This window comes from Sciurus carolinensis, chromosome 1 (assembly GCF_902686445.1).
Source record: "Sciurus carolinensis chromosome 1, mSciCar1.2, whole genome shotgun sequence".
NCBI classification, from domain to species: domain Eukaryota; kingdom Metazoa; phylum Chordata; class Mammalia; order Rodentia; family Sciuridae; genus Sciurus; species Sciurus carolinensis.
Window position 1 is genome coordinate 43,722,002 of NC_062213.1, and position 26,532 is coordinate 43,748,533.

At 34.7% G+C, this 26,532-nt stretch overlaps 1 protein-coding gene and 1 non-coding gene across 6 annotated transcripts in view; one reads left to right on the forward strand and one right to left on the reverse strand.

Moving 5' to 3' along the window:
- Positions 1-26,532, forward strand: part of Rad54b (RAD54 homolog B) — a 107,413-nt gene that overhangs the window by 76,915 nt on the left and 3,966 nt on the right. For all 5 annotated transcript variants that reach the window (XM_047529190.1, XM_047529207.1, XM_047529217.1 and 2 more), the window contains 9 exons: positions 928-1,090; positions 4,134-4,359; positions 5,428-5,635; positions 9,635-9,774; positions 11,367-11,657; positions 15,484-15,659; positions 20,042-20,303; positions 22,805-22,871; positions 23,064-23,264. In XM_047529190.1, coding sequence (XP_047385146.1) covers positions 928-1,090; positions 4,134-4,359; positions 5,428-5,635; positions 9,635-9,774; positions 11,367-11,657; positions 15,484-15,659; positions 20,042-20,303; positions 22,805-22,871; positions 23,064-23,264 — 1,734 coding nt within the window. The remainder of the gene's footprint in view (positions 1-927; positions 1,091-4,133; positions 4,360-5,427; positions 5,636-9,634; positions 9,775-11,366; positions 11,658-15,483; positions 15,660-20,041; positions 20,304-22,804; positions 22,872-23,063; positions 23,265-26,532) is intronic.
- LOC124968993 (U6 spliceosomal RNA) lies at positions 4,413-4,519 on the reverse strand. The gene has a single exon (XR_007105908.1). It is a non-coding gene; the product is annotated as a U6 spliceosomal RNA (small nuclear RNA).

Below are 26,532 nucleotides of genomic sequence, written 5' to 3' on the forward strand. Positions count from 1 at the left end.
CACTTTCCTCACTAATATTTTGCTTCCTTATGTGTAAAATGTGGATCCTAATAAATGATATAGAGATTTAAAGGGTCTAGTATGTATTACTTTGTCCAATAAATATTTGTTAAGAAATTTTACTGTGACATTTATGCATGTATATGAAGTGTATGTATGTGCATGCTTATGAGTATATTTGTATTTGTACACATGAAAGCACTTTGTGTAAATGGTTGATTATTCTTGTTTATTTATTTCACCATGCCAAGGATAGAATTAGGTGTCATGCCCAAGAGATTTTTGTTAGCATTAAATGATGACGACTCATCTTGTGAAGATAAAGGGGCATCTTAAACTACTATTCCATTATTGTGACTGTTTATTTATTTATTTTTTTTCTTAAAGATGGGACTTTTGTTAGATGATAGGTCTTTTTGTTATGATCCTGTGGTCCTTGGTGGAGCAGTGTGTGATTTTCATCTCTACCCTCTTTCCTTCCTTGTCCTTTTTCAAAGATACTGGTGGATGGGAAGAATGGGGCCATTTCTTGGTTAGAAATCCACAAGGAGTATGCTTTTGGTTTGCTTTGGAGATATAGAGGAAGACCGATGGCTACACTATCCATTTTTACTTTCTAATCCCTTACCTAGTAGGAATTGAACCCAAAGATGAAAGCATTTTCAGTTATTCAGAAACCTGGAAAGTTGCATAGAAAATTTATCCTCTGGGTGATTTCTAATGGTAAACATGATCAAAATTCATTTTGATGTGGCTGTATATTTCCACATCAATGGATAAGTTTGCTTAGCATTAGTATTACTAAATTTCATGTTTTTTCCATAAATGATGGCAAGAGTTCTATCTTAGAAATAATGAAAACAAGATAGTGTAGTTACTGACAAAGTGAAATTACATTTATAATTATACTTTTACCTTTCTTTTAAGATTCCCTTGTTATGCCACGACCAGACAAGAATCACCAGTGGATGTTCAATAAGAACCATTTCCCTCTTGTAGATGTAGTGATAGATCCTCACCTTGTTTATCATCTTCGCCCACACCAGAAAGAAGGAATCAAATTCCTTTACGAAACTGTAATGGGAATGAGGTAGGAAAAGAAATCATATGTTTAGTCTAATTTGAATTTTGATATACCCTGTAACATAAAAATGCTTTTCTAAGAATAACTTGATATGATGAGTCTAAAGGGCAGACTGAATTTTAGTTGGCAGGAAAGGTAAGTGATACTTAATGTGGGTATTTATTACAAAAGTGGTTCTTGATGGATGCCATGTGCCAGAAACCTTGCTAGGAGGTAGTCATATGGGAGTTAGGACCATGTCCTTACTCTTAAGTAGTTCTTAAAATATTTTACTAAACAAATACTGTTGACATTAAAGTGATCAATAAAAGCTTGCTACTAGTATGATTAGGGGTTGGGGAGCAAACAGAAGAAGCTCTTAATTTTATTTAGGAGAATTTTGGAAAAAGATTTTCTTCTATTTCACCTCTATTTCTAAAAAAGGGGAAAAAACAGCCCCTCCCCCTTTGAAGTTTTTCTTATTAAGCAATGATAGTATCCTTAAAGTTATAAGACACACACCCACAGAGCAGACAGAAGAAGGAAAGAATCAAAGTTCCCCCCAAATTAAATACTCCAAACATCTTGGGATATTTCTTTTTTCGTTTTGTTTTTAAATGCAAAGGACTTTGATTTTTATATTTGTCATTTAAAGGTAAATGTAACTTTTCCCCAGCTATAAGAACCCCTTGAATGATAAAGAAATACTGTCGTCTCCCAGAAACTTTTAGCTAGACTCAAGTTCTGTCTCAAATCTCCTCCTCCTTTTGGGGATCTTATCTTAGTTATCCAAAGAATCTTCTTTGATTTCTTCTCTTTTACCTTCTGATCTAATCAAGCCTGAACTTAAAAAAAAATATTTTATTAGAGGTTTGTAGTTATATATAGAAACTGGGTTCATTCTGACAAACTCATACATGCATGGAATTCAAACTCAGTTCATGTCACTACCTCCTTTCCCTCCTGTCCTTTCTCCCCTGTCCCATTCTGCTTCTTCTACTCTACTAGACTTTCTTTTGTTCTTCTACTAATTTGTATGTGATTGTTTTTTTCTACCAATGCATAAAGATGAAGTTCCCTGTTGTATATTTATATATGCACATAACATGACTTTTAAGAATTCATTCTGTAACCTCCCCTCACCCATCCTCCTACTGTCTCTTGATCTCCTTTCTTCTATGTTACTCATCTTTCCTTTAAGTTATCCTGTCCTTCCCTCCCCCTTTCCTTTATGTTACTCTAGTTTCTGGATATGAGAAAATATTTGACCTTTGGTTTCTGAGCTTAAGCCTGAAATTTTAATTATTTTAGCTTCCTAAATATTATTTGATTTCTAACTTTTTCTGGCATCTCATGTAGCAGCCCATAGTAAATGACATCATAGAAACATAGTAGCTTGTCTGGACTATATTGTAGTAACTCTTGAGTATTTGCTTCTGATTCTTCTCAAATCTAATCTTCAAACGACTACCAGCTTGAGTTTTCTGAAAAACAATTATGAATGTATCATTCCCTTACTTAGAATTATTTATTGAGTCCAAGAATTTAAAGCAATGTGTCCTAATATCTGATTCTTTCTCCACTGATGGTATGTGGAATCATTTGGTGGTGATAAACGGGCAAGATTTAAATTAAAAAAATTTTAATAGTAGTATATTTCATTAATGAATTACTAGAAAAGTAGCACTTTAAATTTTGAGTTTCACAGAGAAGGTATACTTAGAATTTTTTTTCAAATAAATTTGTTAAAAGTGATTTTACTTAAAGGAAAATAACATAGTAGTACATATATGGCAAAAAATAATGATGGTCATCATGAAGGACTGATATTTGGGAAATACTGATCTACAAGTACAGTCTAAGCTCTAGAGTACATATCATCTTTTGTCTTTTACATACTTAGCCAGCTTTGTATCTCTGTATTTTCTCTCTTGGAATTCAGTTCAAGATCCAACCATATTAAATTGATGATTGAGTATAGTAAATTTCTGTTTACTCTTTAAAATTCTTTGCAAGGTACATCTTCTCTGTGTAAATTTCCTGCTCCCTTTTCTCCCACCTTGAAAGGTGGATTTCTGTTTTTTTCTGCTATCATTATTCATGTCTCATTTGATAAGCATTGGCCAGTTGCTTATCTAAAATAATAATGGTGATTTTAATTCATGTTTGAAATGGAAAGCATATATAAAATTATTTATTGGTTCTTATTTCTACTAATAAGAAATATCATTAACTAATAAACTATATTTATAATTCTGGTAATATCCTTAATTTCCTTGGACTTTGTAACTTTTAAAAATATAAAGTTGTATAAAAATACATGATTTTAATATTAAATTGTATTGATTTAGTAGACCAGAAGGATAGCATACTTTTATTAATTTATGTTGATTTGATCAAGTATTTAGTAGTTTTTTAAAATAGTATTTAGAGCTATTTTGGTGAGGATTGCATGTTCTGCCAGGGACGAATTATTTTTCTAAAGTAAATTTCTTTATTTTTAATAAATGCAGCTCAGTAGATCTTGCTGATACAATATTTTAACTGTTTTGATATCTAATGCAGAAACTGATGAAAATTGCTCAACTATAGTGATGAAAAACAATTATAGTTAAATTTTCCAAATGCAGATATAAAATTGGGATTCATTTCTAGACTCCAAATATGTACATATAAACAGTAACTGATGTTTTAGATTCAGCTCTTAATTTCAGATTATGTTTTGGTAATTTGGTTAAAAATATGTAAAGGATATAATTATCAAAGATGCAAAAGAGATGTGTTGTGAATAAGCCAAATGAAAAACCATAGAGCTGGGTGTGGTGGTCTGTGTCTGTTGTCCAAGCTATTCTGGAGACTAAAGAGGGAGGACTGCTTGAGACCAGAAGTTTGAGAATAGCCTGGACAACATAGTGAAACTCCTCCATCTTTAAAAGGAAAAAAAAAAGAAGAAGAAGAAACACCGGGAGATTCTTCATAATTATAAAACATCAGTTTCTGGGTTTTGATGATTTGGAGAATATAAAATATTTTCTGTAATTATTAAAAAAAAGTAAATTATTTTTAACAGAATGAATGGCAGATGTGGAGCTATTCTTGCTGATGAAATGGGTTTAGGGAAAACGTTGCAGTGTATTTCACTCATCTGGACCCTACAGTGTCAGGGACCCTACGGAGGAAAGCCAGTGATAAAGAAGACACTTATTGTCACACCTGGAAGCTTGGTGAATAATTGGAGAAAAGAATTTCAAAAATGGCTAGGAAGTGAAAGGATCAAAGTATTTACTGTTGATCAGGTAAGAGATTTTTAAAAGTTTAGTCTTAGTCATTCTTTATTTATTGATTTTTTAAAAATATGATGCACTTCACGAATTTGCATGTCATCCTTGCGCAGGGGCCTTGCTAATCTTCTCTGTATTGTTCCAATTTTAGTATATGTGCTGCCGAAGTGAGCACTTAGTCATTCTTTAAATCTCTAGCTTTTCAAATCACTAATTCAGTTTTTATCTCTTTATGATGCAATATTTCAAGTATAACTTCCCAAAATCTTTGCACAGAAATGGAGTCTTCGCTTACATTTTGATTTTGGGTTGTCAGGGACTGAATGTTTATCCCTGCCAAATCTGTATGTTGAATCCTTAATCTCAATCTGAAGATGCTCCCTGACTTGCTATGGGGTTATATAATATCATAAATCAAAAATGTTTTCAATACATGCAACATGTTTGACTATTTCAGCCTATCTTACCTTAAGCATGCTCAGAACTCTTAAACTGGCCTACTGTTAGGCAAAATTATCTAATAAAAAGCCTGTTTTACAATAAAATGTTGAATATCTCATGTGATATATTGAATCATGAAAATAAGAAACAGAACGATTATGTGGGGATGCTTTTGCACCACTGTAAAGTAAGAAAATTGCAAGTCAGTCATCATCAATCAGGGACCTTCTCAGAAGGTGGGGCCTTTGGGACGTAATTAAGCCTAGCTTAGGTCTTGAGAGGGCAGAGTCCCATGATAGAATTAGTGCTTTATAAGAAAAAGAAAAGACACCAGAACTTTCCCTCTCTACCATGTGAGGATATAGCAAGAAGGCTTCCATCTGCGAGTCAGGAAGAGGGCCTTCACTTATTGTGTTGGCACCCTGATCTCAGACTTCCTAACCCTCAGAACTATGAGAAATAAGTGGCTATTGTTTAAGCTACCTAATCTGTGGTCTTTTATTACCACAACCTGAGCTGATCGTGACAGAAGAAGTTAACATGTTCTACTAGGTAATAAACAACGGTAAGAAATATGCTACTTAAATTTGATTTCACAAAGTTTCTGCTCATAGTTTGTTAAATATTATCTTTTTTCCTTAGGACCACAAAGTTGATGAATTTATCAAATCTACATTTTATTCTGTTCTTATCATCAGTTATGAAATGTTACTTCGTTCCTTGGATCAAATTAAGAATGTAAAATTTGATCTTCTAATCTGTGATGAGGGGCATCGTTTGAAGAACAGTGCCATTAAGACAACTTCAGCCCTCATCAGCCTCTCTTGTGAGAAAAGAATAATTTTAACTGGTCAGTATTCACTTCTGGGAAGACATGATGGAATTTTTGCCTAGTGAACATGTAAGATTTATAATCTGATGTTTGGAATCCAAAGAACTGGTTGTGTTGAGTGGAATTCATACTAATAAACTCCTGTTAATTAAACCTTGGTAGGATTCTGATTCTTCAAACCCTTTTGTGACTTTTCTGCAGCCCTGATTTTGAGGATTTTTGAGGAGTAAACACAATGGTACCATAGTAAAGATATAAGAGATGGAGGGCTGGGGAAGTAGCTCAGTGGTAGAATGCCCACCTAGCGTGGTGAAGCCCTGGGTTTGATCCCAGCACTGTAATAAAAATAAAATAATAAAAATAAAAAACTAAAATCCAAACCATAGACCAGTAGTTCAAAAAAAAGAAACATAAAGGAATATAGGATATGGGGCTAAATTGCCTGTGCTTAGTTTCTGAGTCAACTGTGACATTTACAACTATGCTACTTGGGCAAATTATTTAACTTCTCTGTGTCCTAGTTTCCTTATTCAATGAAACAGGGATATAGTATCATCTACTATATAGAGTTATTCTGATGGTTGAGCTGTTCTATGTAAAATTCTTGGGACTACTTGACATGGTAAACATTTAATATCAAGGTCCACCCCCCAGTACTGGGGATCAAACCCAGGGCCTTGCACATGCTAGACAAGTGCTCTACCACTGAGCTCCATCCCCAGCCCACTGTATCAAGCATTTTATGTCTGTGCTACATGTGCATGGCATATTTGCTGGCCAAACTTCTGGCCCAGATGGTCTGGAAAGGTGTGATAAACTATGTGTAAATATAAGAATTCTTTTTTACACAGTTCTTTTAAGCTTAAGGCCTAGAGTCAGGTCTGAATTGCTTAGCATACCTTTTGTTTCATACCTCACCTTGATCTTGTGTCATCACTCAGGTTTGCCTCTCTGGCAGCAGCAGAAGGAAGAGAATTGTATTCATCCCTATACTTACAAACCCTCTGTTTTCTACTTGAGACTCCATTTCCCTACTGTCTTCAGCCTTTCTGGCAGGAATGGGCAGGGCATGATTTTTCTTCTTTTCTTCTCTTCTCTTCTCTTCTCTTCTCTTCTCTTCTCTTCTCTTCTCTTCTCTCTTTTTTTCTTCTCCCTCCCTCCCCTCCCCTTCCCTCCCTCCCTCCCTCCCTTCCTTCCTTCCTTCCTTCTTTTCTTTCCTTTCTTCTGTTTTTTAATTTTTGGTACTGGAGATTGAACCTAGGGGTGCTTTACCAGTGAGGTGCAAGGTCTTGCTCAGTCGCATAGGTCCTCTCTTAAGTTGATGAGACTGCCTTGAACTTGCCATCCTTCCCTCCCAAGTCTCTGGAATTACAGGGGTGTGCCACCATTCCTGGATTTTTTTTTTTTTTTCAGGGTGAGGGGTGATTAGATTTATTCAGACTTTTGTCCTTTATTCCATATTCACTCATTTTAAGATAGGATGTGTGTGTGTGTATTGTTGTGCTGGGTGTTGAACCCAGAACTTTGAGCATGCTAGGCAAGCGTTCTTTTTCATTGAGCTACATTCCAGCTCCATGATTGTTCTTACTATATCATGAGATCTTTTATGTATTTTTTAATCCTTTGTATATTCTTTATGCCTGTCAGAGCTCTTCTTCGAAGTCAAAATGAAAAAGAAGAAGTGTGAATAACTGCTTGTTCCTTTTTTCTAAATCCTTAGGGTAGAAGTATTTCCCAAAGCAACAAAGAACAGAAAATTCCTCCTATTCTTTTTGACTTTGGGTGAGGAGGGAACCTATCTTTAAGTAGCTCATAGTCATTTGACATCCAGTTTGTGTAGAAATATTGTATTAATCTTTATCAGAGGTGATTTTTAAAACTTTTTTAAAACATAATTTTGAAGCCTGGTGCAGTGGCCTGTGCCTGTAATTCTAGTGACTCAGGAGGCTAAGGCAGGAGGATGGCAAATTTGAGGCCACCCTCAGCTATTTTTAGCTACTTGGTGAGATCCTGTTTCAAAATAAAAAATAAAGAAGGGCTGGGGTTGTAGCTCAATGATAAAATGCCTCTGGTTTCAACCTCATCACCAAAAAGAAAAAATAAAATTAAGAAATGTTAAATGATCTTTTTATTTTTTGAATTTAGTCACATGTCACTTAAAGATGAAAAAGATAAAAAAGATTGACATAAAATATCATAGTTACTTCTTTCCTCAAGATTTAGTAGATATTCAACAAATGTTTGATAATAATAGTGATATGGAAACCAGAGAACATAAAGGCTGGTATTGGATATTTATAAAATGTTATTTTTAAAGGAGAAAAGGAAATGGGGAACAGAAAACTTCATCTATGTGATTTTCCTGTCTTTGGCTGTTTAAGCAATTGAGTCTGCTCTTCATTCTTAATTCCCAAAGCCACAGTTCAGACTTCTTGACTAGCCTTTGATCTTGATATCCTTGGGACTGGAAAAGCAATGGAAAAAGACTTAGCTGAATTTAGCTATGTTGTGTTAGAAGAGAAAAACAGATTATTCTTATTGCTCAAGATGGGGTCAATATTGCTTATCTAAAGAGTAGTTGCAGCTATGAAATAAAAAAGATTGGCACTAGAAATGAGGAATAAAAGAAATAAAAAGGAGGAGTGAGAAATGAAGGTTATTGAAAAGTATTGACGGTCAGGAGTAAAAATAAGATCTTCCCCTACTTGAAAATTAGATAATTTTCTTTAGTAAAGATGGAAAGTTTTATTAATAATTTTAATTATGAGCAAATACCAATTTGACAAGCATTCCAGATTAAATTTAGTCTTTGCAGTAAAATAAAATTGATTCTGGGACTTCATTCAAAAGGAACATCCTGGTGGTGTAGTGAGATAGTTTTATTTGAGTGGTAGCATTGTCCTCTGTATCCTTACTTGTGAGTCTTACATTGTTTCTGCTCTCCTGTCCTTGTCACTTCAACTCCGTGAGCTCTGAATTTGGGTAAAAACTAACACTTACTAACCTCTTCAAATTAGAAGTACTCATTTGATTTTTATATATTTAGATTTGCCTGAATGAATTCTTTGCTTATAGATATTGCTTCCAGGCGGGATATATTGCTCTCAAGGTGATTGGTTCCTTGTTAAATTATGTGTCTGTATTGAGTATGTACAGTGCTATGTAAATGATGGGTGCTTAATAATTAAGAATAAAATGAGCCAGGCGCTGTGACGCACACCTTATAATCCCAGCGGCTGAGGAGTCTGAGGCAGAAGGATCGTGAGTTCAAAGCCAGCCTCAGCAAAAGCAAGCACTAAGCAACTCAGTGAGACCCTCCCTCTAAATTAAATACAAAATAGGGCTGGGGATGTGACTCAGTAATCAAGTGCCCGAGTACAATCCCCAGTACCCCTGCCACCCCTCCCCCCCAAAAAATACAAAAGAATAAAATGAAAGAAATTTTGGTTTTGTTTCCTGATATTATCTATTTCAGTGTTGTGGAAAACATTCAGTTAATATTGACTGGAAAATGGTTAGGATTCAGATTGGCTTGTAAAGGTGTATTAGTTTGCTAGGGTTGCTGTAACAAAATACCACAGATTGGGTAGCTTAAACAACAGCTACTTATTTTCCTACAGTTCTTGAGACTGGAGGTCCATGTCTAGGCAGCATTCTGTTATATGGATTGGCTGGTTTGATCCTTACATCCCAAGCAACTCCTCTTATTATCCCCACTTTATAGATTATAAACTAGTGTAAGCAATTTGCTCAGGACCACTTAGGGATGAAGAGATGCAGGTAGGATTTGAACCTAAATAGTCAGACTCCAAAGCCTGTACTCAGCCACTATGCTGTTAAAACTGGAGTTCAAAATTTATGTGATTATTCATATTTTTTACTTGATTTGACTACTCTTTCTTAGTTTTAAGGAATTTGCTTGTGTTATTTATACCTCTTAGGGAAGAGAGTACAAATTTCTTTAAAGATCTTGATTATAAAACAAATGACCTTCTTATCATTTGTATCTCGTCTTAGGTACTCCAGTTCAGAATGATCTGCAAGAATTTTTTGCATTAATTGATTTTGTAAATCCTGGAATATTAGGTTCTTTGTCATCTTATAGGAAAATATATGAAGAACCCATCATTATGTCGAGAGAACCTTCTGCTTCTGAGGTAAAATTTATTTTAACAAATAAAAAGAACTGCATGCAAACAGGCATAGTGGTACACACTTCTAATTCCTCAGCTACTCGGGGCTAAGGCAGGAGGATCTTTTGAAAGTAGGAATTCGAGGCTAGCCTGGGTAACAGTGATACCTCTGGGAAAAGTAAAAATAAATAAAAAATTAAAATTAAAAAATGGTGTATATATATTGTATATATCTTGTGATCTGGTAATGCTATTTTAAGAACTTATAAAGCAATAGCAAAGGTTTGATGAAATATTCTCCCATAGGGTAACAAATTGGAAATATACTAAAGGAAACTAAAAGGAAACAAACATTTCAAAAGATAGGAAAATGGTTAAATTATGGTTTATATGTTATATAGACACTTTATTTCATTGTCTCTACCATACTACCAATTGTAGGATATATATTATTATTTTATGTATTCTAAGGAAAACATACTATCAGTTGAAATTGTTAGAAGTCATTGATTGTAAAAAACACCCTATTTCAGCAAGTTAAAAGTGTGAAAATAATATTCTATTTCAGAATTCATAAAGCATAGTAATTTTTCAATAAATATTCATTGAACATGTTCCATGAACCAGAAACTATACAAAATAATAGTTTACGTGAATTGTGTGTGTGTGTGTGTGTGTGTGTGTGTGTGTGTGTGTGTGTATGTATGTGATGCTATGATTTGAACTCATGGCTTTGCACATGCTAAGCAAGTGCTCTACCACTGAGCTACACTCCCAGTCTGGTTTATGTGATTATATAGTAGCATGGAAAATGTTCATGATCCATTATTTAAATGTGAAATCATTCATTGATTTATCCAACATATATATTAAACATCATAGGTGGGCCAAAGGCTTAATGCTAGACAGTGGGAAATAGACAGTGAGCCAAACGGGTTTTTTGTTTGCCTGAAGCTTTGTAGTTTGAGATCCTGTTTTTGTTACAAATAAAAGTTAATCATTTGTGTTATTTATGTAGAGAACAAGACTTAGAAGAAACATGCAAAAATCTTGATAACAGTGGTTGTTTCTGGTTGGTTAATATTGATTTTAAATTTCTTATTTTTGCATAAATGTAATTTCTTTTCCTTAGCGAATGTATTATTTTCTTAATAAAAATCAAGCATTGTTTTAAAATACAAGAGAATAATTTCTGATTCACATAGGAACAAATATATATATGGGATTTATTTTATACTTTCCTGTAAAGTTTCATATGCTCAGGAGGTTCTATATAGGGAATTTGAACATATATTTTATTAATAGTTTTGACTTAAAATAATTTCTTGTAGGCTTAGTTTAGGATCAATACTTGTCAAAATATTTGTTTCTAAGAATTTGCTCTATCATGCATGGTGATGCATGCCTATAATCCTAGCTGCTTGGGAGACTGAGGCAGGAGGATTGCAAGTTTGAGGCCAAACTCTAGAACTTGATGAGACCCTTTCTCAAAATAAAAAGGGCTGGGGATTTAGCTCAGTTCAATCCTTACCATAAAAAAAAGAAAAAAATTTTTTTTGCATATCAGTTCTTTGTTGATGATTTTAAGATTATTTAAATGTACTATTTTTCCATAGGAAGAAAAGAAGTTAGGAGAAAGAAGAGCAGCAGAACTTACCTGCCTTACTGGAGTTTTTATTCTTAGAAGAACCCAGGAAGTTATAAATAAATATCTTCCACCTAAAATAGAGAATGTAGTCTTTTGCCGACCAGGTGCACTACAGATTGAACTTTATCAAAAGCTGTTGAATTCTCAGGCTGTCAGGTTCTGTCTTCAAGGGTTGCTGGAAAATAGTTCTCATCTAATATGCATAGGAGCTCTTAAGAAACTATGCAATCACCCCTGCCTTTTGTTCAACTCTTTAAAGGTAAGTAGTGTATGAAACAGTGTCAGGGATATCAGATGAGGGTTCTATGGTATGTGAGTCCAAGAAGGCAGATTGTACTAATCCCTAAGCTTGCATTTATGGGTTTTTGAAAAGTTCTGCATACCTTCCACTGTGGCTATGCTATAGAGCTTCTCCAGCTTTCTACTTGTTCCCTGAAGCATGTCCACGTTCGTAGCTACAGTGGGGACAAGAAGGGTTCAGGCACTGCCTTATAGAGGTTGTGCCCTGTGCCCTTTAGGAACATTTCTAATACTTTGCCATGGTATCCTTTCCTATTTTATGTTAACGTAGTCAGCTGTTTTTGTTCGTTGCTAACAATATGAAATTTACCATTAAAAATAATTTATTTTTCTCATTATAAAAGTGATACCCAATTCTTGCAGGATATTTGGAAAATTCAGAAAATCACAAAAAGTAAAAATCATCATAAGCTTTCTACACAGAAAAAACCACATTTTGGTATTAATAATAATAGTAATATTAGATAGCAGTTATTAAACAAGTCATCATGTACCAAACACTTAAGAGCTTTTCTAGTTTATTTACTCTATGTGCAGCTATGTGAAATAAGCACTATTATTATCATCCCTGCCTTTTTTTTTTTTTTTTTTTTTTTTTAAGGAGACACAGTCTCACTGTGTTGTCCAGGCCAGTCTCAGAATTCTGGGTTCAAGTGATCTTCCTGCCTCAGTTTCCTGAGCGACTTACCCTAGAGGAATATACTACTCTCCTTATTTTTTGATGGGAAAATAGGAGCTTAGAGATGTGTATTTATCATCTTATTCTAGAAAAACTTAATTTTAATAATATTGTGTTCACTATTTTAAAATTATTTTTTCCACTAATTTGTGAATATTTTCACAAATTTAGATACCTTCTACAAGTACAATTTTTTAAATAACTACATAGTTGGGCTTTTGGATATTTAATAAACATAAGGCAGTCTGGAGTATGGTAAGAGTTTTCTATTTTGAAATTAGAATTGAGTATTAACCCCCACTTTACTGCTTATTAATTCTTTAAACTATCAACAAGTTACATAATCAAGTTAAATCTGTGAGCCTTGGATTTCCTATCTGGAAAACAGCCAATGAAAGCTGATGATATTCTTGTGACAATTGGGTAAGAAATTATGGAAAAAGCCTAGCAGAATGCCTGGTCATATGTGTTGCACAATGCTCATAAATAATTATTATTACTAGTTTACCCTGAACAATTTTTCTTCTTTTAATTTTTTGAATAGTAAAATCAAAAATTTGGTCAAAAAATAACCCACCAAAACAAAATCTATGATAAGGTGCTACATTATGCTTGAAGCCATTAATTATATACTTAGAAAATGGAGTATTCTACCAGAATTCTCCAAGTTTGTTCTACACTGGATTATATTTACCTAGTTTATCATAGAAAGTTTATCAGCTTTGTGTAACTTTACAGAAGGCAGCAGGATTATAATTATTAAATAACTTATAAAGAAACAGATTCTATATACAGTGGTAAAAATTAAACCCTTTGGGCATGAAGCCCAGCAAAAATAGAAACTAGAAATTCCTCCTTACGTGGAAGACTTTATGATACCCCAGAATGTACCAGTTGATTTAAAATATCCTTACATGTTCTTGAAGAAAGCAGCAAGGGACTCTGGGTGTTTCTCCATTGTTGCCTTTTGGCCACAAATAATGGGCAGAGGATACTACAAGCTTCAAATAGTCATGTCTGAGACTTATTCAGAAAACTCTTTCCTCTAACAACCTAATTTGCTCAACAAATAAGCATCAATATGAATAAGTAAATTTAAACAATGGTTTCTTAATATAAATGTGTTCCTATTGAAAGATTGTTTCCCAAGTTCAGTCAAAATAATGGATCTCTCTTCAGGAAATGTGAATAACACATGTAACAATTTTAGAACAGTAACAGTATTATAATGCATGATCAAGATTATTGGGTTACATGGAGTCAGGGACATCTTGTGTCCCTGATAGAATCCTGACTAGTAATTCTCTGTAATAGAGGTGATGCATCAGGCTGTGACAGCATAAAGATATTATCCATTAGTTGATTATTAACTAGTGGTATATAGAGCAATGTTCTGGGAAGCTTTTAAAGCTGTAGTTAGCCATATGTTAACACATGGGGATTGATTCAGAATCTCTGAAAATAGGATCCAGGCATGAGGATTTTTATGAAGCTTTCACAAGTAATTCTGATTATGTGGTCCTGGTTAAGAACTTGTGCATTGTGTCCCTTGTATTCTGATGTAATATTCACCAGACAACCTTCTGCTAGGGATTTGTTTTCTCCTTTGGATTTTTTTTTTCATGGGACAGATGGATAGACCAATTCATTTAAATAGGTGTGTCTCATTTGCAGATCAATAATTTTCTAGAAAATACTGAATTCTAATTTATTCAGTCTCTGAATTTTGTTAGCTTGAATCATTAATTCCTTAGAGCTTAAGCATATTCAGGATTTTCAACATGAAGAGCTGTGGACTAGACCTTGGACCTGTGGTCCTTTGATAACCAAGTTGCAGGCATTTTAGCAGACCTAAGCTGAGGCAGCTAGCAACCATCTCTTTCCCCTCATATGTATTATTGATATAAATACCTTAGATTTCCAAGTATTTTTAATCCAGTGAATTTACTGAAGTATTGCTATATTAGTACTTAGTTCCCAGCATCTTACATTACAGTATTTACTACCCATGAGGTATTTGTCATACTATTCAAAAGGGACTACAACACTAATGAAAATATTAGGGAAATATAATAGTTAACTGTTTAAATAAGGTCAAAGCTGAAATGTACTGGGCAGGAGAGAAAAAAGGCTGTGAATAATTGGGGGAATTTGCATTGGGTCCTTAAGAGAAAATTGGGCCAAAAAAAAAAAAAAAGCATTCCAGATCATGGGTGTAGATTGAATAGAATTTTGAAAACAGTGATGTATCTGTTAAATGTGGAAGTAAGGAGACCTGCCAGTTTGGGGAATTTAACCTAAAGTGATTAGTCATTAATAACTTAATCTTATATTTATGTATTCATATGTTAACTATGCTGTTTTGGGGGAGGAATTTCAGAGATGCTGATGATCACTTTGGAATAAAATTATTCTAAAGACTATTAGTAAAATAGGGGCTGCAGGTAGCTCAGTGGTAAGAGTACCTGCCTCTTATGTGTGAGGCTCTTGTTTAATCCCTAGCATGCCCTTCCCCGGAAAAGAGACAACTATTGGTAGAATAAACTAACAATATTATTGTAAGAATAACATTGGGTAAAATTGTAACTTCTTACCAAAAAAAAAAAAAAAAAATGTAAGGTTAAGTAAACTATTGTGCTTTTGAATATTACCTAGGAGATGTTATATGCAGTCCACAACTTAGATGAAAAAAGAATAGGAAGGGAAAGGAGAGAGTGAAATAGCAAAAGAAGTATTGATAATGGGAAATATCAGGGTTTTAGAGAGGACAGATCTTATACCAATGCTTGACCTTTATGTTCCTCTCCTTTCTTTCTTTGCCCTCTACCCCCCATAATTGTGTGTGGGTAATAATACTGCACTTGTAGGGTGGAGGCAGCAGCCACTAGATGACTGCATTAGAACTGCTCAGTAATTAACCCAGTAAAACGTATGTTACTTTTTAAAAAATGATTGAATCCTGACCTATAACGTTTTCCTTAAGAATGAGCTTGAACTTTTCAGGTAGTATTGATCTTTACCCACCACCCACCCATAATTTTGGCATTTTTGTCTCCTTTTTAAAAAAACAATCGCAAGCCAGTATTAACATCATCATTTTGAATAGGAAAAGGAACATAGCTCAACTTGTGATGAAAATGAAGAAAGGAGCCTATATGAAGGCTTGCTAAGGGTGTTCCCTGCTGATTACAACCCTCTTCTGTTCACTGAAAAGGAGTCAGGAAAACTACAGGTGCTGTCAAAGCTCTTAGCAGTTATCCACGGACTTCGTCCTACTGAAAAGTAAGAGATGAGGTTAACAAATTGCCCGTAAGCACTCGTGGACTTTTGATTGCACTACTTCTGACTTCTCCCCTGCTTATCTTAAATAAGAAAACTTAAGAAAAAAAACCATTCTTCTTTGAGGTCATGAACAGCTCCTGGTATTTTGTGATGTTGAATAATGTATAAGTTTTATTTAAGAAAAACTAAATGTAATTTATTTGAAAAAAAACCTATTGATATTTTCTGATATATAATGTAACTTATTTTTCTATCTCCTTTTTTCTTTTATTGTCCCTTAAATGTTGACACACCCTCGTCTTTTCTCTTTATTCTTCTCACTTTCAACACAATTCCTGGGGGTTGATCTCTACTTCTCATACTTTCAACTATCATCCTTATAATATTGACTCCATGTCTGTATCTCTAGTCCAGTCTTCTCTTTTAATTTCCACATTGTTATTTCTGCTTAATTGGCATCTTAATCTATTGTGGGTGTCCTGTAGGCCTTCAAGCTTCAGATGGATGTCTAAAACTAGCTTCCACATTTTGCCATTGCGAACCTGATCTTTTCTTTATCATCCCTTGGCTTGATGAGTGGTGTCATTATGCATGCAAAAACCTTGAAAGTTATTCAGGACTTATTTTTTTTCCATTTCCCTAACACCGTCAGTTACTAAATCCTATTTGTTTTATTTCTTATCTCAGAAATCCCATTCTTTCTGATACCAAGATTTTGATTCTTATAATTCCTTCTTGGGCTTATCATGGTCTTTTGTGAACCACTTCCCTCTTATATTCAACCCCATTGCATACTCAGCATTGCCCTTAGTTATATTTCTAAAATATGAATATGATCATGTCACTCCTTTTATTAAAAAATTCATTCAAAAACTCTTAGTTGTCCTGTAGAAATTTCTAAACTCCTGCACCTTTGACAGGACCAGTGCCTCCTTTACCAGTCATACCAGCCATAGGGTCCAGTCATACCAGACTATGTGTGAAACCTGTAATTTGCCCTGTTTCTCACTCTGTGCCCTTGAATGTTGCGGGTTTCCATATGTACTATTATCTCTGCTTCTCATTCTGAGGCCAGCCGTAGCAACTTAGTGAGGCCCTTTCTCAAAATAAAAAATAAAAAGGGGTGGGTAAAGCATCATTGTTAACGTATCCTTGGATTCAGTCCCCACTTAAAAAAAAAAAAAAAAAAAAACAAAACTCTCTCTTTGATACTTGTGTTTTGTTCCCATATTGCTATCCCATCCTGGTTTCCTTCTTGATCTGTATTTTCCTCATATTTAAGACAGTGTTTTAAAGTTTTTGTCTAAGTTTTAGGCCTATGTTTCTTTAGGGCTGGGTTTGAAGATTTATTTTGTTCCTTTAAATGGACCATGTTTTCCTGTTTCTTTGCATCCTTCAGATTGATCTTTTGTTGAAGATTGGACTTTTGAGGAAAACCTCTCCCAGGATTGCTTTTTTTTTTTTTTTTTTTCTTTTAATTTTTTCAATACTGGTGGTTGAACCTAGGACCTTGATTGAGCATGTTAGGCAAGTGCTCTACCACCTAGCCATACTTCCAGTCCTAGGATTGATTTTAAACATCTTAATTTCCCCAAGAGTCTCATCTCTGCTACTTCTAGGGACCTTAGCTGTTCTCAATAATATCTTGTCCCAGAGATCAATGGTCCCCTTTCAGTTTTCATAGGCCATGTCCATTGCTTCCTGTGGCTTCCCCTAGCCTGAGATCCCAGTTACTTTCTGTTCTCTGTGGCTTCCAAGTTAGGTCTCAGAGACCAATCCCTCAGGCTGCATTCATATAGGTTAGAACTTTTTAGCCACTCTGCTGGCTTCAGTTTATAGAAGGAAGCTGAGAATTGGGCTGCCATATTCCAAAGAATCCCTCAAGCCTTGCAGCACAGGGGAGGGGTTAGGGCAAGTAAAAACACCAGGAATTTTCCTACTCATTTATGTGTGTTTTTTCCAGGTGGGTTGTTTGGCTAGTTGCAGTGGGTCTTTTACTGGCTTCCAGAGCTCCTATAAAGTTATTTTAGTCAGTTTCCAGATGTTATTTAATGCTTCTGTAGGGGAAGAGGGTTTTGAACTTTTCAGGGCTACCATCTTGCTAACATCATTTGCCTGATTCATTTTTGACTTTTATGTAATGACTTTCTTTCATGGTTGATGAGAATTTAGTGCTCTTGTGTCCCCTTCACCTTCCATCTTTCCAAGACAAGTCATACTACAACTTTTGGCTAAATTAACATTTAATACTTATATTATTGCAACTAAATGTTTTTTATTGCTATGCTAAATGTTACCATGATACATTCATTTCTTTAATAATCCCTCCCCCAAATGCTTTTTACCCATCTTCCCATTTATTTCATTCTTTTTAACAATTACAGAGTATCCTTATGCACCTCAGTAGTTTTTCAGCACAATGTTCCTGTTAGTCTTTAAGTTATTTTGTACTTTTTAAACCTTTTCTCAATGAGTCCTCTGTTCTGCTACAATTTGAACTGATTGTTTTCTAATCTTGCTACATAGATGTCACCATGAGACTTTTAAAAAAATTCATTACATATAAATTTCTTTTTCTTTTGTGTTCAGTCTCCTATTTTCTGTGTTTCATGTTTGCTAGAATATCCTAGTATTTTCCTAAGAGAAGATGGGAAGTAAATTTCTGACTTCTTTCAAGTTTGAAATTGTCTTTATTTTACCCTAGCACTTGACTAACAACTTGTCTGATTATAAAATTCTAGGTTGAAATAGTATTCCTTTAGAATTCTGACAGTATTGTTTTATGTCTCTTCTAGGTTTTAGAGTTGATTTTGAGAAAACTGATGCTTTTCAAATTTCCATTCATTTGAATGTAATCTGTTTTAAGTTGTGAAAGCTTTAGCAACTTTTCTTCTTTTCTTACACTTTGAGTTGATGTGCTTTATTAGAAATCATTAATAGTCATTTAATAGGAGTCATTAAGCTAGGCACTTTATAGTCATCCTTTTAATCTGAAGAGTCCATGTTTGGGAAATATTCTGTCTTTCATAAAATGAGTTCCTTCCTTTGGAATTTCTACCAGTCAGTTATTGAATCTTTTGAAGTGACTTTTTAACTCTGTTATGTTCTTTCTCCTTTTGGTCATCACTTTTTTTTTCAATGTATTTCCTGACAGACTCTCTTGTTATCTTCCAATTCTATTTTGATTGTCATTTTTAAGACATTTTTCTTATTCTTGATTGTTCCTGTTAAAATTGCATCCCCCCACCCCACCCCCTGCCCAGATGGGGATCAAACACAGGGCATTGTGCTTGCTGGGCAAGTGCTGTACCCCTGAGCTACATTTACAGCCCTGTATCTTCCTTTTGTGAATGCTATTTGTTTGTTTGTTTTCTTCAAATTGTATTCTGTTTCTTTCATTGTTCTGTTTTATTTAGATTTCTTCTTTCTTATCTATTTGTTTTGGTTTCTTCTTTTCATGTCAGTCTCACATCAAATAGCTGGTAGTCCTTAGTATCCATATTTAGGAGTGAGGCAGTCAAATGTTTATCGAACACTTCCTAAACTTGTTGACTCATGGTCTTCACTGGTAATCAGACTCTAAACTGGCTTTTCAATTTGGGAACTTCCTATCCATGGACCTTTTCTGGAGTCATTCAAGTGTTTCCATAGACAGTCCTTGGGGGGTTGTGACGTGAGAAGGATACCTGGCTACTTACTCATCTGGGAGTTTGCAGGAAAAGGGGACTAGGTTCTTACCATCCAGTATCCAGGCTTTCATTTTTATTTGACACAGTATCCTGCCTTATACAATCCCCTGGTCTGAGCTTCTTTGTTTTATTTTCCAGAGAGTAAACATTCCATTTGATTAAGAAAAATCAGCTGTTCACATAGGGGCAGGGTCTGGGTTCTCTTTGCCAGTTTTTATAATAGCTGCAGTGTAAATTATTACTTCCCCCAGAGCTGCTGTAGCAAAATTCTAAAGTGTGAGTGAACTTGTATTTATTTCTTACTGGAATCTGCCTCTTAGATTTCTCCTCTGTGCTCCAAATCAGGCCACTGCTTTACTCTTCCCTTTTTACTTTCATGTATAAATGTCCACTTGTTTTATCAAAGGTAGAGTGCCTTTTTGTTCACTTGTATATTTTGCTAATTTTCCTGCTCTTTGTAGGGTGATTTCAGAGAAATGAAGTAGGCAGAAAGGTCTTTATTCCTCTATCTTAAAACTGAAAATTTAGACGATGACTTTAAAAATTGAATGTTAAGGAATATTTATGTTGTAATTGTATAAAGTCATTGTTGCATGTTCTGTAAATATCAGTAACAATAATATGGTGGTATTTTCCTTCAACTAAAAAAAGTTATTGTCTTTAATTGTGTATAAAGAATCTTTTTGATTACAGGGTGGTGTTGGTATCCAACTATACACAGACCTTGAATATTTTACAAGAAGTATGCAAGCGTCATGGATATGCTTACACAAGACTTGATGGACAAACACCGATCTCTCAAAGGCAGCAAATTGTTGATGGCTTCAATAGTAAATACTCTTCTGATTTTATTTTTTTGTTAAGTTCAAAAGCTGGTGGTGTGGGACTTAATCTTATTGGAGGATCTCACTTAATTCTTTATGACATTGATTGGAATCCAGCCACTGATATCCAGGTAGGAATATTTATGTATCAGACATTATTGAATGATGTGGATATTGATGATGATGATGTATAAGTAACTGCTGCACATTGAGTCCTTATTTTGTGTAAGGTGCTCTGCTAAGTGCTTTTCATTTACCAACATTTTAATCTTCATAATACCCCTGCAAATATGGATATTAGTAACCCCATTTTTTACAGATAAAGAAATGGAAGCTTATTGTAGGTCCTAAAACTTATAAGAGGCAGAACCAGGATTCAAACCCAAACCTTGTATTTCCAGGCCCTAACTTCACACTGCATTTAGGTCTTCATGATACTCATGGCCATTAGGCGAAGACAATAAAATGTTATGAATTGCTGTGATCAATTTTTGCAGGCTACAGTAAGGGTATAAAATTAGTTTACTTAGGAAATGTTTGACTTTTTTTTTTTTTTTTTAGCAAGCATTGTTTTCCCACATTTTTTATTGGTTCATTATAGTTGTACATAATGGTGGGACTTCTTGTTACATATGTGTACATGAACACAATATAACAATATAATTTGACCAGTTTCATTCCCTAGTGTTGTGGGGCACAACTTAAGAACAGACCAATCACAACTGAGAAGTCTAAATTTGAGTCTTTATTTGCCGGCCAGCTGACTGTTTCACACAGTTCCCCAAAAATGGCTGTTGGGAGAGCAGCACTGACTGTAGGGTTGCAGGGGTTTTTATACCATAAGTCAGCACATCAATCATAAGTAGCTGTTGCTATGATTCAAAACTACAAACTAACATCATGAGATCTAAAATCATAAGCAGAAAGGGAAGTGGGTCAAAATGACCTTATTTGGGTATAAGTTAAAGAATGGTTACTAACATCTAGACAATCACTGTTGACATGGTACATTGTTTAGGAAAAATAGGAATCAAAAAGAGAACAATTTTTCATTATATAAGAATTGCCATTTTCTGTTACCGAACATGTTATGCTAAGCAACTATTGGTGGGTACAGAAGCAGGGTGTTTCCATGGGGGAAGTATTTCCTACATAACATGGAGTCTCAGGGTAAAATGGAGTCTGTTTAGTCATTGTCCATATAGTCTGGCCTATAACATTTCCAGGGAGTCAAATATGCTCACCTGTCATACCCAGTATTTCCTTTCCCTCCCCTTGATCCCTTTTCTCTACTCGAATCCCTTTGATTTTCATGAGATTCTCACCCTTTTCTTTTCCTTTTTTCTATCTTTCACATATGAGAGAAAATATATACCATTGACCTCCTGAGTTTGGCTTATTTTGTCTAACCTAATGGCCTCAAGTTCTATTCATTTTCCTACAAATGACATTATTTCATTTTTCTTTATGACTGAACAAAACTAAATTGTGTATATGTACCACATTTTCTTCATCCATTCATCAATTGATGGATACCTAGGCTGGTTCCTGAAAAGAAACCTTTGGTTTTCTTTAGTATGTAGTCTATATTCATATATTTTGAGATTTCTACTAGATTCGTAACTAAGTTGGTATGTGCATTAGGAAATCCTAAGACAACCCTCTGGTTTACTGATTCACTAGAAGGACTCACAGAACTGGGAAAAGCAGATGTACTCACATTTGGTTGTATTAATGTAAAGGACACTAAAATTGCCAAAGGAAAATGTGCATATGGCAGAGTCCAAGAGGGACTGGGCAAAAGCTTCCATTTGTCTTTCCCAGCAGAGGTATATGAACGACTCTTAATTCTTCCAGCATTAATAATGAGTGATGATATATATGAAGTATCACTAACCAGGAAAGTTCACCCAAGCTCTGGTGTTTAGAATTTTTGTTTTGGTCAGTCCTGTAGGCATGGAGCACATGCATGACTGAGCTTATTTGCTTAGTCTCAGCCCCTTCAGAGGCCAAATGTAGACCACATGGCCCAGGGCCTTCACCTGTATCATACTGTTAACATAAACTGTCAAGTATGGCCCAAGGCTTCAGATAAACAGGACACTGTTTTGAGACAGGATGTTCCAAGGGCTTAGAGAAATGATCTCTTAGGGGCTGGTTGGAGGCCAGACTTTTCTTTGAAATGTGCAGAGTTTGAACATCAAACCTTTATAGTATCATTGTTAATCCTTAAATCACAGGGATCTACATAGAGGCTGAGTTGATTGCAGATATCCTAGGGGATTTTGGGGGCTGAAACTTTAGCTATTTTGGACTGGGAATGAACCCTTCATGCTCATGCTATTCTTGGTTCTTTACCTTCTTGCTGTCCAAAATTACTGTCTCATTATTTTTAAAGATATACCCTCTTACTGTGTGGCAACCCTGCAGTTTGTTTTACAGTACCTCAGTGAGTGCTCAATCCTCTCTTATCCCTAGGACAAAGATATAAAGTGGGATATGCTTGGACATGTGTGTAGGTTTTGGTTTTTGAAGTTTTGAGTAAAATCCAGAGTTTTTAATCTTAAAATATATTCTTGCAAATTACTCATTAGTTTCTGCTGTACTCAGAATTATCACTTATTTTCTATAGGCTATGTCTAGAGTATGGAGAGATGGTCAGAAGCATTCTGTATATATTTACAGACTCCTAACTACAGGTAATAATTATTCTAATGTGACAAAAAATATATATCCTTTGAGTAATAAAAATAATTTTTTTGGTTAAACTGTGTTTTAATGTTAGAAATACATTATTATTGTGTTAACTAGTATGGTAATAAGCATGTTTACCCTACAGAAATAATAGCTATAAACAGCTGAAGGAACGCTAATGAATGTTTTTTCTTCAGGTACTATAGAAGAAAAGATCTATCAAAGGCAGATCAGTAAGCAGAATCTTTCAGGGGCAGTTGTAGATGTAACTAAGACATCTGAACATACACAGTTTTCAGTAGAAGAACTTAAAAATTTGTTCACATTACATGAAAGTTCACTTTGTATCACTCATGACCTGCTTGACTGCACATGTACAACAGGAAAAGATCATACAGGTTTGTAGTATTTAATTCTGTTGCTATGTTAAAGTTAATATGTCTCTCTTTAGAAATTGAAAATATTTAAAGAATAACTTCAGAATATTTATCATTTGCAAATGTTGGTTTTCTTTTTTCCCTCAGGTCACAGAGCAACTGCCAGATAGATATTTGAGAAAATATTTAGTTAGACTCATTTTAGCTTCTTAGTTCTGAATTGATTGTGAAAAATTAACTTGTTTAAGGGAAATCTTTCAAAACCTGGTATAATGCATTAGAGTTAAAAAAAATGAATGTTTTTAATCCTTGCTTCTATTTCATTAAAAATATTCAACAAAATAATCCTACTGTTTGTTTATATTGGGTAGAACTTATTCATAAGGGGGTCAGACTTTCTGGGATACTTAGCGTGGTCTATTGTTACACATAGTACTTGGTGAACCACTAGTGCTGCTTAAGTAAAGCTGAAAATGTCAACTGTCCAAAATTAGACACTATTCAGAAACCAACTAGATCAAGAGTAGGACTTGAACAACAAGACAAGCAATGTCCAATAGTTGAAAGTCACTTGATAGATTTGTATTGAGATATGTTTAAGAAATTAAATTGTATGAGACTAACACGAAATAATTTGTTATATTAGCATATAAGGTAATTTATATAAAATTTGTATATTCTAAAATTTATTTATTTTATTGTAAACAAATGGGGTATAACTTGTTTCTCTGGTAGTACATGAAGTAGAGGCATACCATTTGTGTAATCATACATTTACATAGGGTAATGGTGTTTGATTCATTCTGTTATTTTTTCCTCCCTCCCCTCTTTTCCTTCTATACAGTCCATCCTTCCTCCATTCTTGCCTTCCTCTCACCTCCCATTATGTATCATCATCCGCTTATCAGAGAGATCATTTGTCCTTTGTTTTTTGAGATTGGCTTATCTCACTTAGCATGATATTCTCCCATTTCATCCATTTACCTGCAAATGCCATAATTTTATTCTTCTTTATGGCTGAGTAATATTCCATTATATATATATACCACAGTTGCTTTATCCATTCATCAATTGAAGGGTATCTAGGTTGGTTCCACAATCTGGTTATTGTGAATTGAGCAACTATGAACATTGATGTGGCTGTGTCACTGTAGTATGCTGATTTTAAGTCCATTGGGTATAGGCCAAGGATTGGGATAGCTGGCTCAAATGGTGGTTCCATTCCAAGTTTTCTAAGGAGTCTCCACACTGCTTTCCAGAGTGGCTGCACTAATTTGCAGCCCCACCAGCAATGTATGAGTGTACCTTTTTCCCCCACATCCTCTCCAACACCTATTGTTGCTTGTATTCTTGATAATCGCCATTCTAATTGGGGTGAGATGGAATCTTAGGGTGGTTTTGATTTACATTTCTCATTATTAGAGATGTTGAACATTTTTTCATATATCTGTTGATTGCTTGTAGACCTTCTTCTGTGAAGTGTCTGTTCATTTCCTTATCCCATTTGTTGATTGGGATATTTGTATTCTTGGTGTAATGTTTTTTGAGTTCTTTATATATTCCGGAAATTAGTGCTCTATCTGAAGTATGAGTGGCAAAGATTTTCTCCCACTCTGTAGGCTGTCTCTTCACATTGCTGATAGTTTCCTTTGCTGAGAGAAAGCTTTTTAGTTTGAATCTATCCCAGTTATTGATTCTTGCTTTTACTTCTTGTGCTATGGGAGTCCTGTTAAGGAAGTCTGATCCTAAGCTGACATGTTGAAGATTTGAACCTACTTTTTCTTCTATAAGATGCAGGTTCTCTGGTCTGATTCCAAGGTCCTTGATCCATTTTGAGTTGAGTTTTGTGCAGGGTGAGAGATAGGGTTTAGTTTCATTCTGCTGCATATAGAGTTCCAGTTTTCCCAGTACCATTTGTTGAAGAGGCTATCTTTTCTCCATTGCATGTTTTTGGCACTTTTGTCTAATATGAGAAAACTGTATTTATTTGGGTTTGTGTCTGTGTCCTCTATTTTGTACCATTGATCTACCTGTCTATTTTGGTGCCAATACCATGTTGTTTTTGTTACTATTGCTCTGTAGTATAGTTGAAGTTCTGGTATTGCAATACCCCCTGCTTCACTCTTCCTGCTAAGGATTGCTTTAGCTATTCTGGGTTTCTTATTCTTCCAGATGAATTTCATGATTGCTTGCTCTATTTCTGTAAGGTACATCATTGGGATTTTAATTGGAATTGCATTGAATCTGTATAGCACTTTTGGTAGTATGGCCATTTTGACAATATTAATTCTGCCCATCCAAGAACATGGGAGATCTTTCCATCTTCTAAGGTTTTCTTTAATTTCTTTCTTTAGTGTTCTATAGTTCTCATTGTAGAGGTCTTTCACCTCTTTTGTGAGATTGATTCCCAAGTATTTTATTTTTTTCGAGGCTATTGTAAATGGGGTAGTTTTCCTAACTTCTCTTTCTGAGGATTCATCACTTATGTATAAAAATGCGTTAGATTTATGAGCATTGATCTTACATCCTACTACTTTACTGAATTCACTTATGAGTTCTAAAAGTTTTCTGGTGGAATTTCCTGTTTCCTCTAGATATATAAGCATATTATCAGCAAATAGGAATAGTTTGAGTTCTTTTCCTATTCATATCCCTTAAATTTCTTTTGTCTGTCTAATTGCTCTGGGTAGATTTTCGAGGACAATGTTGAATAGAAGTGGTGAAAGAGGGCATCCCTGCCTTGTTCCAGTTTTCAGGGGGAATGCTTTCAGTTTTTCACTGTTTAGAATGATATTAGCCATGGGCTTAGCATAGATGGCCTTTACAATATTAAGGAATGTTCCCACCTTCCCTATGTTTTATCCCTTTCTAGTGTTTTGAGCATGAAGGGGTGCTGTATTTTATCAAATGCATCTATCGAAATAATCATGTGATTCTTGACTTTAAGTCTGTTGATATGGTTAATTACATTTATTGATTTCCTGATGTTGAACCAACCTTGCATCCCTGGGATAAAACCCACTTGATCGTGGTGCACTATCTTTTAAATATATTTTTGTATGTGATTTGCTAAAATTTTGTTGAGAATTTTCACATCAATGTTCATTAAGGATATTGGTCTGAAATTTTCTTTCCTTGATGTTTCTCTGGTTTAGGTATCAGGGTGATATTGGCTTCATAGAATGAGTTTGGAAGGGTTCCCTCCTCTTCTATTTCATGGAATACTTTGAGGAGTATTGGAATGAGCACTTCTTTAAAGGTTTTGTAGAACTCGGCTGAGAACCCATCT